Below are 19088 nucleotides of genomic sequence, written 5' to 3'. Positions count from 1 at the left end.
GTGTATGTGTGTGTGCTGTACATCGTATTTACAATGATATACAATTAATGTAGGGTAATGATTACACGGGCAGATTAACAGGGCGAATGGATTTAAGCGTCGTCGTCGTCGTCGCATTAACGAAACAAGCGTACCTGAAAATTCACTCTCCTTGTGTATTATGCGCAAATAAATCAAAAGAGCGATTATCCTCTTCATTTTTGTTCCGCGACTTTTAATCTAGTCTCACTCTCTCTCTTTCTTTCTTGATTTTGATCCATTTTGGGAAAATTGGAAAGAGTTCAGTCTTGTAATGCCGTTCAAGGAGTTTTAATTGTAACTCAATCGAAGCAAATTCCATTCGAAAAAAAGGAAACTTCAAACTAACCTGCAGTTTGATTTTTATAGACCTAATTTTCTTGCTTCTTTTTTTTTTTAAATTATTTCTTTGGATCTGTCACTTCTTTTCCACTTTCCTTTTTCTTTGCCCAGCATTTTCTTTTTTTTCTAATCTCCTGGTTTGTGTTTGGATTATCGTCATCAGGTTTCCTTTGAAATATCTCTTTGGTACGTTAGGTGGCCTGGTATTTGGATTAATTTTCATCTTCTTTTTGGCATGAGCTTTCTTTGTTTCTTAAATGTTCTTATGAACGAGGTCAAGATAATGAATTGTGACAATGACGATGACGACAACGATGAATGGTCGTCATTAGGGCTTCGCGTTACGTATTACTTGGATAACCGTAAGCGAAGCTAACCTCACGTCAGGGATAATCGGGATGCATGAGATTGTACATGATCGCAAAAATTGTGCACGCTGCGTAGACGCCCAAGGCCACCCACCATAGGAGTTGCTCGTGCAGTCGTTGCTCGAAATTCTTGAGTACAAGAAGACCGATCGTCAGCCCGGCTAATGCACCGGTCAGGTGCGCCACGTACGAGACAGGTGGACCCATCTGCTCTGCCGCATATCTGTCGTAGATGGCGAAACCCACATCGGCGCTTGCTATAACAAAAATTACATTTCTCTTATAAGTACAATAACAACAGATGTTCAATAAATGTGGGAAATTATTTTTCTTTATCTCTTTTCTAATTGTCAATAAATTTACTATTAATTTTGTCAAATAATTTATAATTTAATTTTATTCAAAAATAAATATTTTCTTGAACCAATCACTGAAAAAAAAGGTTGCCGAGAAATTCAACTATGCCATTGGGTATAGTTGACTAGAAAGAAGTTAAAATAACTACTTTTTTAGTTAATCTAATCATGTTCATGTTGTTAATGTAACTATTTTTAAGAAGTTAATAAATAATAGTTGATTTTACGTAAATATGTTGTTAAAGTACAACTACAAGTCGGTAGTAAAATTAACTTTCTTAAGGTAGTAAAAATAAGTGGAATTGTAGTCAACTCAAAATTTGAAGAGTAGTAAATCCAACTATACTATTCACCAGTTATATGAAATTATTTTCTTTAATTAATGTAACTGCTTTTTGAGTAGTAAATTTTTTATTAATTTCTATGATTTTATAGGCTTTAATAAAATTCTTGTTGTAGAATTAACAAGTCGTCTGTAATTAAAACTACTACTTTAAGTAGTAGATTTTTACTATTTTAATTAATTCGATAAACTTAAAGAAGATTTTTGATGTTGAATTTACAAATCGTTTCCATTTAAAACTACAACTTTAAGTAGTAGATTTTACTACTCAAAGTGGTACAATAGGCATTAAGAACATTTTTGGTGTAGAATTAACAAATCCTTTGCGATTAAAACTACTACTTTAAGTAGTAATTTTGTACTATTTTAATTAATTCAATAAGCTTGAAAAACGTTTTTGATGTAAAATTTACAAATCGTTTCCAATTAAAACTACTACTTTCAGTAGTAGCTTTTACTACTTAAAGTGGTTCAATAGGCTTTAAGAACATTTATGTCGTAGAATTAAAGAATCCTTTGCAATTAAAACTATCACTTTAAGTAGTAGATTTTACTGTACTATGCAATTAAACAACTTATAATATAATTAAAAGATGAAAAATTGACAAGTCAAAACTTAAAAAGGATAGTTATAGCAACTAATAAAAGTAGTAAAAATGACTACTTTAAATAGTTAAATTACCAATTGGACAAGCAGAAAGTAGTCTTCGAGTAGTTTGCAGACTGTCGTAGCGAGCGTGCGTGGTTAGTCGGTTAAGGTATCGGATTGCGAGCATTAGGGTCGAGGGTTCAATTCCCGTCGGTTAGAAATTTTCTCTGTTAGGTACATAATCGTTAGGGCATAAAATAAGCGTCAGTATAGGAGAGAGGATGAAAAAGTCAATTCTACTGATAATAAACAATTATAAATAAAAAATAATTTTATTTCCTATTTTAAGTAGTAAAATCTACTACTTAAAGTAGTAGTTTTAATTGCAAAAGATTTATTAATTCTACAAAAAAATGTTCTAAAAGCCTATTGAACCACTTTCAGTAGTAAATTTTACTACTTAAAGTAGTAGTTTCAATTGCAAAATACTATTAAATGTACCAAAAAAATGTTCTTAAAGCCTATTGAACCACTTTAAGTAGTAAAATCTACTACTTACATCTTGAGTTGTTTGAACATTTTTAAATTGAGTTAATACAATCACAAAATGTCATTCTACCAATTACATTTTTAATTGGTTTAACTATTTTTATATAGTTAATAGAAGCGTTTAAATTCAGTTGAGGACCTATTGTACTACTCAGAGTAGTTAAAAAGTAGTAAAACCTACTAGTTTTATTTTCAGTGAAATAATATTTGAGTCAATTTTTTCTTGTTTCAAAAACAGAAATACACACTGAGAAAAAAGGTTTGAGCTGACAACCAAATATTTCATTTAATATATGTGCAACTAAAATTTTTTGGTTGACACAACTAAACTTTAGTTGACATCAACCAAAGTTTGGTTGAGACTACCAAATTCTTTTTCATTTTCTTATTTAGTCGTCTGAAACAAACTTTGGTTGTTGTCAACTAAAGTTTAGTTGTGTCAACCAAAAAATTTTAGTTGCACATATATTGAATGAAATATTTGGTTTTCAGCTCAAACCTTTTTTCTCAGTGCACAGAAAATTAAAAGGCATTAAAATAAGCTGCAACGCTTCTTATTTTAATGCCATTTAATTTTCTGTGTATAGTTTAATTTATTAAAATAAAGGATTGAAATAAAAGTTATTTGAGTCAAATAAAAAATCATTGGATTAAAATAAAAATTATTTGATTCAATTAATATAATCATTGGATCTAAATAAAAATTATTTGAGACAAATAAATATATTTATTTTATCTAATAGATTAATTATATTTGAATAAAATAAATTTTTTTCAGTGCACCAAAAAAGAAATGGATACATATTTTTTTAAAGGTAAAAATAATCCTTCGCCCTTGATATTTAAACAAGTTTTTTTCAAATGACACACACGTATTTTAAAACGAAGGGGCGTTTTTTTTTCCTTTTTTTTTGGAAATGTTAAATGGACGCTATGAACCGCAACAAACTGAAAGCTTTATCCCAATTCAGATTGACGAGGTAAATTTTTTTTTTTTATTTATTTTTGCTATCGCAAGCTGAGCGTATCTAACGACCTTTTTGGATGAGATTCAGTCTATCTCTCACTCGCGGCTCTCAAAAGTGCCCCTGTCCGGTTGTGCTTCAGTCTGTGGGTATAGCAGGTCGCAATAGTGTGCTCCGAGAGTGCCAATATCGTCTAGTGGGCACTCGGCATTGTAACTAGTTTGCTTATGCAACGAGCACTTGTGCCCCTGGAACCGGTAATTGGACTCTAGTTATACTGCAAGAGAGAAGCGCGTTGCCGAAAATTGCGATTAATGATACCATCCGTCGAACTTGCGCGACCAATCGCAGAGCTTCTACTATCGCTAGTTAACATTAGAGAGCGAGAGAGAGAGATAGAGAGAACTTCCTATGAAGTTTCACTTCTGTGTATATTCTCTAAACCTATACAGTAAGCATGTAAATGTGTGTGTGCCTTCAAGTAGCGAGTCGATACTATATGATGTTGGTGTAAATGTTCTTGGACAAACTAACTTTAATGTCTGACCTAAACTCACTTGACCGTTTTGCTAACTTTCTCCATATCTAACATGTTCTCCTAGACCTCAAAACGCTCTGGCTAACGAAGTTTACATTTTTTTTTACCTCATCATTCCCAAGTGGCAAAGGACTTTTCCCCATCAACGCGCTCTTCGAATTGTCCAAGAAATATATTTAGAGTATTTCTTCATTTTTTTTTTTTAACAAATTATAATTATTTTAAAAATGAAAATTTTTATCTGTGAGATCAATACGGAATAATTTTTTTTTAGAAATACTGTTAAAGATTTTCTGTTAGTAGCAAAAGAGAGTATTAAAATTCTATTAACTTTAAAATCAGTAGTAATAATCAAATGTAGTCAAACAGATTAATTAGATTTTGATTTTGGGATGAGTAGTTAAAACAGTTTTAGTCAGACCACTGTTATTATTTTTTCAAAATATTAGTAGTAAGGTTTAGTTGCAGTCAGGCATATTTTGTAATTTTTGATGTAGTAGTAAAAGTCAGTTTTAGTCAGACATATGGTTCAAGTTTTTTTTTCCTATGTGCTGTAATTTTTATTTGAATAGTAAAAGATAAATTAAATTCAAATTGTTTTGATTAGAAAATCAGTAGTACGAGTCAAATATAGACAGATTAATTAGATTTTAATTGTGTTATCAGTAGTAAAAATCATTTTAGTCAGACAAATGTCTGTAATTTTTTTAATTTAATTATCAGTAGTAAGGGTCAGCTGCAGTCAGACACGTGAAATTTCTGTAATTTTTGTTTTTTCTTTAATGAAGGATAGTGTTAGTAAGACAAATGATTTAAATTCTTTGAACTTGTGTTTCAGTAGTAAGAGTCAGTATCAGTCAGACAAAAGATTTATATTCTATTAAGTACAGTATCAGTAGTAAAAATCAGAATTAGTCAGATTGAATGAGATTTTTATTTTATATCAGTAGTAAAAATGCGCTTCAGTCAGACAAAAATATTTTTTTAACTATTAGTAGTAAAAGTCAGTTACAGTCAGGCATACCAAATTTTTCTATCAGTAGTAAAAATTTCCTGTTAGTCAGACAAAAGATTTTAATTCTATAAAGTGCCGTGTATAAGTAGTAAAAGTTACTTGTAGTCAGACATTTAATTTTTGTAAATTGTCAGTAGTAAAAATCAGCTTTAGTCAGACAATTCTTTAAAATTATTTTTAATTAACTATAATAGTAACTGTCAGTTACAAACAGACGTGTTTAATATTAAAACGTATTATAATACTAAATTTTGATATTCATTTATACTTCATCAATTAAAGTGAATAATTCACATTTTATGGAGGCTCTCAAATTGAGACCATAAATAGCATCAAAACGTTGCATTATCAACAATTTGATACACTTCAGGGTCTCAATTTGAGATCCTCAGAAAACTGTGTTCTTAAAAATTGAATTTATATTCGAAAAAATGGTCTGTTTGCAGAAAAAGGAGAATGTTCCTTAAAACTAGTTTTAACTTTGATCAAGAAAATGGAAATCAAGACAGTAAAAATTCAAATGCTATTGACCAAGTTTAAGAACAATTTCCCATTAAAGATACAATTATACGAGAAAGTGAAAAAAAACTCTCTTTTATTTGGACCTTCTTTTTTCGTGACTCATTATAAATATTTTCTTATTTTCATCCAACTGTTTTGTCTCATCGTAATCATTATACTTTTCTCTCGTATGTGTATTTCTTTTGTCTTTCTTTACAAAAAAAAAAAAAATAATCAGGAAGGAACGAAGAAAAATATGTTCAAAGACTTGTTTGATAACCTTCAGTGTTCTTATATACTCGATTTAACTCATAAGTCGTGTGAGTTATATTCTTGAACGCTTTTCACGCTTACTTTTCACTAAACATATATATATATTTCTTTGGCTGTCTAGCAACAGAATGATGGAGTTAAACGTGTTCTGTAATAGTTGGAAAAAAATTTTTTTTTTTCAAAATGCAACGTTACGTTTAATTTTAATTATCCTGTCAAAGAAAATTGCTTAAAAAAAATTGTGAAAAGTTATTGTTTTCAAAACTATTTTTCAGTTAAATATATAAACAGAAAAAAATTTATTGTGGCAATCACAACTCCAATTGTAAAAACTGTGCTGCGAACAAAGAAAATATTGTTGTGGAGACTTTTTTTTCCTTGTAATAGGGATAATTTCAATCAATTAGATTTACACACCTTCAGTTTCCCATAATTAATAAACTTACTTAAATTTTGATTGAAGCAGAATTTACAAATTGGAATAAAATTTCTTTTCTCTTATAGTTTCGAATAATAATAATAATAATAATAACAGGCAGACAAATTCCATTAAATTTTTTTTCTCTGTCATAAAAAACGACAATCAAGCGGATATTACAGTTTTATTAGTGTCCCCCTGGAGCTCTGTGGATGACAATATCGATAGTCGGCGGCCTTTGTAGAATATAGTCTGGATAATTCGTGAAACCAGAGTATGAGAAGTAGTCTTGTCCAGACAGAGTTTCCGTGGTGCAGCCTCCTGGCAACCAATATGGATTATTCCTTTGGGATTACGAGACTGGTTCTCTCTCTCTCTCTCTCTCACTTGCACTCTCTCACTCACTCTGTCGACTTCCCTTCTCCCTAGATGCCACCCTCGTTTGCACTTCGCCTAAGGTTAGCCGTATTACTGCCGGTGTATGTACACGAGGTTGTCGAGTTTACAAGCGTGTACACAGAGTAGTAAGCCACATACGCGCCAAGCATGTACCAACGCGAATATATATATATGTATATAAAGTTTAGCTCTGGTGCAAGGAGGAATAGAGCTTTACGAAATCGTGGGCACTTTGTAAGCCGTTACTACCTCAAGCGCTTCTTCGAGTAATTGGATCTCTACACCCGTTTTCCGCTCACTTCTCCTAGCCACTTTTTTTCTTTTCTCTCTCTTTTTTTTAAATCTCTATAGATTCATGGTCCTCCAAAATTTATTTTGCATTATTTTATTACTCTAGTTTGAGAATCTAATTTATGAAAACAAACGCTAAAGACTCGTATAATTGAGTATACCTATACAAATTCTAACACAGTGAAAGGGACCTAACGGTATACAAAATTTTAGGTTATGTTTACGATTTTTACAGCGAAAATATACACTACTTAATAGTATATTTCAGTATTTAAAAACTGATTTTGATTTCAAATAATTAAAAATAAACGTTCAAGGTAAAACTAAACATAACCTAAAATTTAGTTTATCGTAAGGTCCCGTTCACTGCGTCAGAACACGTATATATATAGCAATATTTACTTCAAGTATTATGTCACATTTGTGCAACTGTTAAGTAGCTTTTACTACTAACATTTCAACAAAGTTACAAGATTGTTTGAATACAGAATAATGAAACCAGGATTCTAGAACCAGTAAGGTGTCATTTATATTACGAATATGTAACTGAGATTATGTAATTAATTACAGCGATTGACTATTATTAACTAGTTTTCGATCTTAAATACAATAATTCGATGAAATTTTTGTCTGACTACAATTGTACTATAATATTTTTTATATTTTTTCGTCCGACTGGAACTTTCTTTTACTACTTGTTTTTATTGCTTTTTTTTATTATTTTTGTTATTTCTATATTTTTGAATAGAATTATAATTGGAAAATTAAAATTAAATTCTTCTATAAAAAAATAATAATTATAAAATTAAAATATAAAAATTAAATTAAATTATAACCCACGTGAAAGGAATTACGGAAATTCTAATAAGTAAATTTTCCGGAAGTAATTATCGAATTTTTTTCGGATATCCTTTCACATAGGAAAATTAAATTGTAAATTATAAATTAAATTAAAAAATAAACATTAAACATATATAAAAGAATACCAAATGTATTACATTCACAAATGTTTTTTTTTGTCTTTTTTACACTTTTAAAAGTAAAATTTGCAGCATTTGTCAAGTTATGCCCGACTGCAATTGACTTATACTACTGATACTATATAATTACAGGTATCCGTTAAATTTATGTCTGAGTCATGTGACTTTTCTTTATCACTGATTGTCTATCCAAAACTGATTTTTACTACTAAAAGTAAAATTACAAGAATTTAGAAATTTATGTCTGACGACAATTGACTTGCACTACTGATACTAGAATTATTATACTACTGATATTAAATTCGAGAAAATTCTATTTCACTTCAATAGTAAATCAATAGTAAATCCATAAAAAAATTTACTCGAATAATTACTATATACACTTAAATAATAATTAATTAATAATAATTTTTATCTGACTAAAATTGTTTTATACTACTGAAACTAAAATTTTATGCATTCGGAATATTATGTCTGACGTTAATTTGACTTGTACTACTGATGCTACAATATTATAGAATAAATTTTTGTCTGGTTGCAAATTTTTTTTACTAAAATTTCTTTAGTATTTCCGCTATAAAACTATATTTAATAAAGGCAGCAAAATTAAAAAAAAAAATTTGTGTACTAATTTATTCTTTAATTTATTATTCGAAACACCGAACAATGCTGAAGAAATAAACAAAAAAAAAAATTTTAATGATATTTGTTTTTAATATTTCAGAATTAAAATTAACGACAGAATTTTGGATAAAATATATAACACACACATACATTGTGTTTAGAACGATAATTGAAAATGTTATTGCATTCAAAGTGCCTATACATATAGGTGGGCACACGAAAAATTCCCGTGGGAATGAAAATATTTTCGGTTATCCTGTATGTTTTTTTTTTTTCTTTGTATTTGAATTAAACAATTTTAATTTCATTTTAACTTCAAAGCAAAAATTTCTTTCTCTTTAAAAATATTTTGTACTTTATATAAAAGTAAAAGAAATATTTTTAAAACAACAAATAATTAATTAGACAAAATATAATGCAAATTACATGACGAAAATAAATACAAAGAAAAAAAAAATTTTTGCTATTTCTGTATATTAAGACTGAAATAAATTGTTATTTACTTATCAATATAGATATTTTTCTACACGGAGAAAAAGAAAAAGTAATTTTTACTACTTTCAGAGTAAAACTGGACCAACTCGAAGTTTCTGCGCATCTCTGGCAATTTTTACTCCAAAAATAGTAAAATTTATTATTTCTGTAGTAAATTTTACTGTTTCCGTAGTAAGTTTTACTATTTCTAGAGTAAATTTTACTATTTTTGGAGTAAAAATTGCCAGAGATGCGCAGAAACTTCGAGTTGGTCCAGTTTTACTCTGAAAGTAGTAAAAGTTACTTTATAAAAGAAATCTTTTTTCTCCGTGTATTCTATAATTTATTTCCTAATACTAAATTGAGGCTTATAAATAAGTAAACTTTTGGTTTTCTTTAAGACAACGATTTATCAACATCAGCATTAAGAGATGAATTTCGAAGTGTTTTATTAATATACTAAGGAGATGAATTAGTTCATTGCCTCATTCAGATCGTGTAAACAAAGAAATAAATTGGGGAATAGAAAAATGACTATATAGATATATATGTATATATATGAAAACAATATATAGTGATGTATAGGGTTAGTGAGATGATCTTTATTTGACATACGTTTATTTGCTTATCCCTTGGAAAAGTAAACTTGATATGAAGCACTCTGACATAAAGTGGGATCTGGGTCATTTCATTTTCACTTTGACTGACAGTTTTGTGATGTACCTGTTCTCCCGATAACTATTCACGGAATGAAATTTCTGATAAGTGGTTAGTTTAACGGAAGCGGATATTTCCTCGAGGGCAAATTTCACTGACAGTTTTTCATTACCTAACATATTTAATTAATGAACTAGTTTAATTAATGAAGAGATTATTCTGTAACATATAATGAAAATCACCTTCGAGTATCGTTTAAGTGAATATTTATATATTAAAATAAAAACCTTTTATTTTAATATTATATATACTTAGAATTTTAAACATTTACAATGTTAGATTATTAATAAAAAATTTCTCATATTTTCCAATTTATAAAAATTAATTATTGATAATAAATTTTTTATTCAAAAATAAAAGTTTTATATTAAAAATGAATTTCTCTGCATTTGATAAATTTTCATAAATAGATTTTGGAAATTGGCCAAAAATCATATTATATAGAAAAAAAATTTCTTTCTTTCAATGTCCATTTAAATAAATCCGTATTTCTCTATAAAATATTAAAAGTAGCTTTCAGTAAAAGAAAAAGGAGGCTAAAAAATTATGACAAAAAAATCTTCAAATCCCCCCAAGGATTACTGATTTAAGTTAAAAATATTCTAAAGCCTACGACGGAATATTTTATTGTGTATGCGCACTTTTCGCAGACAAGAAACCTTTTTTTTTTAAATCCCCTTGGTTACTTTCAAACTAAAGGACGCCGCTACGAATTTCGCATATATATATATATATATAATACTAGAAAACTTTTCTATATATTTTGAAAAATAAATCTTTTTCAAAAATCCATTCTATATGTTTTATAGAATATAATACATGCGGTAAAAGAAGTAAAAAATTAACAAAGTTTTACTGCTTTCTCTGGGCAAAAAAAAAAAAAAGAAAGAAATACACTAATGTAAAGCTTCTGAAAATCTCCCCTTCATACACCGTTGGCTAAAAACAATAAAGATGGAGTTACAACTAATCTCCTAAAAAAAAAAAGAAAAAAAAATCGCATCGTTTCTCCCGCTAAAAGCAAAAGCTTCGCATTACCCACAAAAAGAAGAGAGAGAGAGAGAGAGAATAATAAAAAAATAATTTAACATAAAGAATATAATACCATAGAAAGGACAATATTTATCATTAATTTTAATAATATAAAAAATATTTTTTTTTTTAGAATTTTTATACAAAATATTAAAAAATTTTAATTTTGAATTTAATTTTGATGAGAGACAAAAGATAGATTAAATTGTATAATTAAATAAAAGAAAGATTATTTTTAATTTACCTTTCTTTACAATATTGTGTTGATTTTCACTTTGATTTGTATCAGAAAATGGTCTCATTTGTAAAAATGCTTTTAAAAAAAGAAAAAAGAGAAAAAAAAATGAGAGAGAGATTAAACGATGGCAGAAGAAAAAAGCGCCATATTGAGAATGAGAGACAGAGATGAAAGAAAGTAAAAGAAAAAAGAGAGAAAAAGGCTATTCTCGTGGAAGCCTTTAAGTATCGCTGAGCGAGAAGCTTTTGAGCCAAGTGTATATATATATATATATATATAATATAGCGGTAGCCTCGTGGTTCTAAGAACCCCTTTCCCCCTTTCGATATACATAGTGGGGTTGCTGTAAGCAAATAGCAAACGGTCCAAGTTTACTCTTAACACGAGCCTTTTATCTTCAAATTTTCTTTTATACCCAAGAGAAACTGGAAATTTTTTTTTATGGTTACGTTTACTTTGAAGCGATCATCGACAAACTAAAGGTGTAAATTTTTCATTAAAAACAAAAATTGACCACTTTACATCAAAACCAATCGATTTAATTACGTAATTAAATTTTGTTTTTATTATACTTTACATTTACATTTTTGAAAAAAAGAAATTGATTGCACCTTTAATTAATTCTATAATTTTTATTGATAAGAATTATTTTTTTGTTTTGTGAAAAAAAAAATGAAATTTTTAATTCAAATGTTTTATATGTAAAGGTGAAATATAAATGTTTGCAAGTAGACGAAATTTAATACCACAAACATAAAACATCGGTGGGCTTTGAAAGTCATTAAATATTTGGATGAGAAATAACTTTAGGACCGCCCTTAATTTAATTAAAACTACCGAGAGAAACACTTCTTTCATTGAACTAATTTATTTAGCTGAATCAAATTTAATTAAACCGAATGCAAATAAGTCACGTAGGCGAGCCTAATAAATCTTCAATCCTCTGGAATAAATTTACTACCACCTCACCTTCCTAAACATATAAATTACGTCCCACAAAGAATCAATATAGGTTTTCAAAATTAAAAAAGATTATTCATCCCTTAATATATTTGTATATATATATATATATATATATGTAGGAATTCCTGTAAATTTATAACATTGTTTTAAAAATCAAATTGATTTTCTTTCATTTTTTCCTATACAAAAATACGATATAAAAAAAAAATCTTTTGATCAAAAGGAGAAAAATTTTTCAAGATTCAACTCCCGACAAAATACTTTTGAAAATCTCGTCCGTTTCAACCTTCATCAACCCCCCATATGATGATAGTATCTTTTTCCATTACAAACCGGACATCGTAGGTTGACGCATTTCGCAATTTATGCCCCGTACCCATCGTATATAGAAGAGAAAAGATTTCAAGTCCAAACTGTATATATATATATATGTACCAGTATTATATCTTCTGACATCTAAAGCCTTTTTTTTCCTCTCTTTTTCTCCCTCTGTTTCGCCTCGTTTCTCATAGACGCCAAGTCAGCAAATCACATGACTATCTTTTAATTAAAAACTTTCGGCACAAGGGATGATGTCTCATCTCTTAAAAAAAAAGTTAAGGGGTTTCCCTTTTGTTGTCTCGGTTGACAGTTTTATTCTATAACGCCCAGACGACAAATGACATCTCACCGCGAAAAGAGAATTTCTCTCTAAAAAGAATTTTAATGATTGAATAATAAAATTATTATTCTTCGAACAAATGAGATACGAGCTATTATTCTTTTCTCCATTATGCTTGAGTAATTTTTTTTAATTGTTCATTATTAATCAAGCATTTGAATGCATTAATTCCACTTGGAATATGGAAATAGTTCCAAGTTCATTTCACATACGACAAATTTCAAATTACATAGAAATTCTCTTTTTTTTTGACAATAAAAATTAAAATAAATATTTTTATAAAAAATATTTTTAATATATTGAAAATTATTTAAATAAAAATTTTATAAACGATTTACCGGAAATAATAATGAAAATGCATTATATGCATAAAAGAATTTGTGTTTTTATGCGCTTTTAAAGCATCAAGAGACTATGAAAAAAAAAAAAAAAAAAGAATTTTTGCATTGAAACATCGGGCAAACAGAATATGAGTTTGTTGTGAAGCGGAAATTGAAAAATTCATTCGGATTGACAGTCTTTGCAATATGAACGCTAATTGATGAGTAAATATTTAAAAGAGTTGACCCCCACAACTGGTTTGACTAAAACGAAAGTCTACTACTGAAATATAACTTCTCTCTCTCTCTCTCTCTTCTTAAATAATTGTTGTAATTGAAATAAACACGAGATATAATTATCGATAATGTAATAATTTTGTAATAATTTTGTTACAAAAATAAATTAAAATTACTTAATTTTTGATTTCGCTTTAACATATAACAAAAAAAAAAAAAAGTATTCAAACTTTATGAAATTAATTATCGAGGAAAACATTTTATACCGGACGCGATAAATATTCAAAACACTAATAACGTTAAATATGGATGAACTTTATAATCCTGTAAATTGATTTATTACTAAACATGCCTTGATTTCCAATAGCTTTAGAATTTCAAAAACTTTTTGCATAAATTTTCCCTTTTTCTGGGAGATGCTTCACACTTTAATAAAAACACTGATGCACTTTATCGTATAGCTTGTATTTAACGATATATATATATATATATATAAACAGATATACGTTCTCCCGATTTTTATCCCTCTATATGTTTAATTATTCAGTAAAAATTAATAATTTTTAAATTAATTTAAAAATTTTAAATTTTTGAATCAAAATTTGTTTTTAATTAATAAGTTAAAATTAGGTATTTTCTTAATATAATAACGATATACACTCTAAAAAAAAAGTTAATTTTCAGTTTCTCTAAAGAAGAAGAAGAAGCTATAATTTACATTGTTAATAAAACTTTATTACTTTATTGAGTTGAGGAGGGAACGGCAATGAAACACACTTCACAAAGCAATATGCCCAGGATTAAAGTTTACGATGGATTCTTGCCTTTCGCCTCGAATGAAATGAGTGTAAAAAAATCTTATTAGAATGCAAATGCATATTTTTATATATATATATAAAGAAAATTAATACACATAACCCCTCTGTATCGACAAAACGAATGAATATTTTACATCCCTTATTTTTGCTTTTACAAATAAAAAACAAGAAAGTAATTTCAATTTTCAGTGTATACACAAGGTTATACAGAAAATTCTATTTGTGATATATATTCTGTTTCAACAAAGTGTTATATGGATGGTATTTAAATATTCCTTCTATTGAAACCATAATTACTGGATCTGAGTAGATAAAATTAAATTTAACCTGAATTTTAATGTATAAATTTTGCGAGACACAAAAAGAATATTTTTCACACATCGAAAAAAAATTAATAATAATCGGTAACATTATTAAATAAAAATATTAATTCGTATTAAATAAATATTTGCAATCATTCTTTTCGAGTCAAGTAATAATTAAATAATAATTATTTAAAACAAATAAATATTTATTTAATAACTTAGTAAATAAATATTAAATACTCTCTAAATCTGAATTAGTAAAAATGTTTACTAATTTGAATTAATGACTCACTTTTTACTTCTGAATTAGTAAAATTTTACTAATTATTAGTAACTTTAACTAACAATTAGTAAAATTTAACTAATTCTAAAGTGAGTCACTAATTTAAATTAGTAAACATTTTTACTAATTCAGATTTAGAGAGTAGTAATAGTAAATATTCAAGCCTAGTAACCGATTATTTGAATCAAATAAATTATTCTTTTCAATGCAATTTTTAATAAAATAAATGTCTTTATTGATTTTCACCGCTTCAAAAAAAAAGTCTCTTACTATATTATTATGTTATATAGTGTAAAATAAATGATATATCACGTGTATCATAGATTATATATGATGTCATACGTGCATTATGTGCACATATAATGCTAAAGTAGTTATGGATATTATAAGGTGGAAAGGATGTGAAGTATCTATGGTACATAGAAACATGGCTGGAGGCTGTTTACTTACCGATAATGAAGATGCCGATGAGGCGAACTATGCCAAACTCCATGTTGTTATAGTTAAGGAGAACATTGGCAAGATGTGCTGCAAGAAGAGCATAAACCCCACCGCTGGCGCCTACGAGGTAAACGTCTGTATCAAACACCGACGTGCCTAAGGAACCTGGAAAAAAAAAGAATTCATAATTTTTTTTAAAAAACAAAAAATTAATTAAATACAATTTCAATCACGCTAAAAATAAAATTTTTATCATTGCTTAATAAATTATAATTAAATTATTGCAAATAAATTAGAAATTATTGTAAATAAATGATAAACTATTATATAAATAATGAGAAAATAAAATAATAAAAATTATAAATAAATTAGAATAATAATTACATACATTGTCATATATTGTAAATTCTGTAGAATTTACCATTTAATTTACTGAGAGAGGATTACATTGATCTCATTAATTCATTAGTATAATCCCTTTGCAATTACAAATATTTAGATAACAATATTCCAAGATTTATGCATAATGAGAGAATAATTTGTAAACATGAAAAAGTGATTATTTCAATAACAACAACAACAACAAAAAATAGTATTTTGCGGTTATTAACACCTGACCTGCTTTATGTTGTTGTAATTATCGACAAGTTCATAAATAGTTAGATCCTTTGATTACGCTCTAATAGGCATGGCATTTAAATCGATAATGATGATGCTTATACAATATTAAATCGACCATCTTCTTCAGACCTCATTAAAGACGCTATTATTGCTGATTCTGATAACAAATTCGTGGAATATAGATTTGCGTTTAACAAATTTCAATGAGAGTATTTAAAAATTTATATAAGAAGCAAATCAATCATTTTTATATAATGATCCTTTTTTTGTATACAAAGAAAAATATATGTTTTATTAAAACTTTTTTCCTCCTTCTTGATAATTGAAAAAAAAAATTAAAAAATTTGTTTTTAATTTTTTAATTGAAAACGATTTTTTATGTATAATTTTTTTTTAAATAGCATTTTTTTTACACTAAAAAAAAGGGAAAAATATTTGAAATTTTTGCATCCGCTTTTTTTTTGTGACATTTTACGTTAATACACGCAACCTCTTCTTTTTGCGGTTATACAACTGTTTCTTTCACTCTATTATTTTCCACTTTCTTTCTCTGATTCTTTTTTTAGTATCCGCTCATTTAGTGATATAAAAAAAAGGGATCCGGACACAACCCAGGAAGATAGTGACTTCCGGAAGTGGGATGAATTATATCAAAGTAGCAAGAAAATTTCAAAAAGCATTCGTATATATATATATATAATTTATATATATAAAAAATAATTGCCTTTGCAGGAGGTGTACACTTCCAATAGCCATTTTTCATTCGTATTGACCACCAGGTGGTACTGTCATCTTGACACAATGAACACCTATTATTACCCTTATATACGCGACGTGAGAGGAGTGGGGGGGAATGGGGTAAAACGTTCCACTTTTTGGTCTTTCTGATTCCACCTGTCACTACAGATCAATAATTTTTTTTTTTCATTAATAAATTTTTAGCGAATGGTAAATTCTTTTGTGATTTATATATATGCGCAAAAGAAACGAGATTTGATTCATTTGAATCGCGACGCGTATCGTTATATTCCGAGAGGTTTCATTACTCTCCTCTTCAATCATTTATTTCCATTGTGTGAATATACTCATCCTTATTCGGCAATAAAAGTCTTTCTTCTCTTTAATCATTTTTCACTTTTTTTTTCTAATTTTATTTTCTATACGCCCACTTAAACATACAATTTAAAGTAATTGATTTATTGATATTTTTTTGCATATAGAGAATTATATCTAATTTTTGAAATTATTTACAATTGTAATTGTAATTATATTGTTTAAATGAAATTCAATTTTTGTGTTCAAAATAGAAAATAATTCTTCCGAATATAAGAAAAATAAGAAGAAGATATTGAAGAAAGAATATAAAGTAATAGAATTTATCCTTCCCTTTTTTTGCAGATTGTTTCTCGTTTCTTCTTTTCTTTCAATTTAAGAATAATTTAGAGAGCGTTGAATACATGAATATCGATAAAGTCGGCGGGGGGTGAATTTGAATTTTTATATACTTGCGCACCTATTTTAGAAGATATTTTTTCAAGTTTTTGTTTTAAAAAACATAATATTCGGGGAGAGGGAAAATAGTTTCGAATTTTCAATATATATCGTTGAATCTTACTGAAAAAGACATACTTTTGGAAAAAAAAATGTTCAAGTTTTCAGTGAAGTGCATTTACAAAGATCTGCGAGTGTCACATTCCCACAACTATTTAAAGGAAAGGAGAGACATCTTCCTATTTTAGTCGGTGTCACACATTTTCCCATCATCCGCCGCTTTTCCCTCTCAACTCGTATAACTTCACCCTGAAATGCGTCGACCTTTGGGATTTGTATACTCAAGGTTCTAAATTCTCATTAAAGAACTATATTCATGAAAATTAAATCCTATTGTTAATTTCACTATTTTGGTTCAAGTAAATATTTATTTAATAATAAAGTAACCGATTATTTAAATTTTTTTCAGTGTGAATATAATTATCATTTCTGTATAATTAAAAAAATTTAATTTTCTTGTAATAGTCACCGATTCTGGTATAATTTTCAATAAAATTACCTATAAGGTTACAATTTTTATTTTTAATAATTTCATGACAAAATTACAATACAACTAAAAAAAATGGATATGAAAATATTTCCTATGTCATTTTTTTTTAAATTACTACGATAAATACAGAGTACAAGATTCCGATATTGAAAATAATAGGGTTGAAGCTTAAAATATGTGAATTTTGAACATTCTCAAATGTATACGTGTCATGTCTGTTTTTTGTTTTGTCTTTGAAGTTCCTTTTTATAGAGACGCACAGTGCGATAATTGGAATGATATTCAGATCAATTTTTCAAATTCAGAATTCCTTTGATAAAGACAGGTTTCACTAGACAGCGAATCGGAGAAACAGTGGATTAAAAATTGCCAAGATATTCGATCACGGTTATTTGCAAATAAGAAAGAGGGGCGATTTTGTTTCCGTCGCGCGCACGTGGGAGGAAGATTATATATATATATATATATAACTATTATAGAGAAAATAGTAGAATATTAACAGACCTTTAAAATCACATGAAATTATATAGAATTAAACAATTATTCTCTATTAAAGAGAATACAAAAAAATTATCAAAAAAAAATAATACAAAATTTATATCTTACAGGAAATATTTTTTTAATTGTAATTTTCTGCTTTCTCAAATAAATCATATTTCAAAAAAATAGTAAATTAAAACTTGTATTATAAATTTAATTAAAAGAAAAACATATTTCTAAAAACAAGTTTTTTCAAATGTGAAATGTATTTTATTTTCCGTTATGTAATGTATCAAAATATTTTTCTAATGGATCATGAAAGTCTCTTTTTTTCTCTCTCTTTCTCTTTTTTTCTCGTCTACCCTTTTTTCCTATATTCGTTTTGGAGTAAAAAAAAATGTATTATCATGAGAAATGCTTTCTACATTATATAGGCATATGGCCCATAAGGGGGAGGTTGTCAAGCAGCACCTGACGTGGGAACCTGACTGATTGCAGCACCGCCTGAATTATGATGAGTGGTGTTAACGCGTCGTGACTATCGTTATGTGATCAGTCCTATTTCTACCCTCCCAACCTATGTTTCACCCTCTCTCACCCCCTCTGACACCCTTTTACCCTCCCCCCCTTCCCTTATTCTCCTCCTGGAAACTGTCGCTCTTGTACATTGTTATTGTACATGATATCCATTAGTACATGCGACCTACATGGATTTCTCTATGTCCATATTCCCTATATATATATATATATATATACCTTCTAGTAAGCCAATCGTTATCATATAGTGTTATACATTTGCATTTGCTATAGTAAAAAAAAAGTAGAAGAAAGAATTTTTATAATTATAATATTACAAATAATTGAAATTTGCTAAATAACAACGCAAAG

General features: G+C 27.9%; 1 protein-coding gene across 2 annotated transcripts in view; it reads right to left on the bottom strand.

Moving 5' to 3' along the window:
• Positions 1–473: 473 nt before the first annotated feature.
• The window catches only part of LOC127286894 (protein rhomboid), a 285703-nt gene continuing 267088 nt past the window's right edge, over positions 474–19088 (bottom strand). For both annotated transcript variants that reach the window (XM_051313517.1, XM_051313516.1), the window contains 2 exons: positions 15068–15223; positions 474–985 (listed from right to left, as the gene is read on the bottom strand). In XM_051313517.1, the coding sequence (XP_051169474.1) occupies positions 744–985; positions 15068–15223 (398 nt within the window). In that variant the 3' untranslated portion in view covers positions 474–743. The remainder of the gene's footprint in view (positions 986–15067; positions 15224–19088) is intronic.

The sequence above is a fragment of the Leptopilina boulardi genome, unplaced genomic scaffold, assembly GCF_019393585.1.
Source record: "Leptopilina boulardi isolate dan_hultmark-lab unplaced genomic scaffold, ZJU_Lbou_2.1 LbouV2_364, whole genome shotgun sequence".
In the NCBI taxonomy this organism is placed as follows: Eukaryota; Metazoa; Arthropoda; class Insecta; order Hymenoptera; family Figitidae; genus Leptopilina; species Leptopilina boulardi.
The sequence above is the reverse complement of the archived record's forward strand: the minus strand, read 5'-3'. Positions and strand labels throughout refer to the sequence as shown.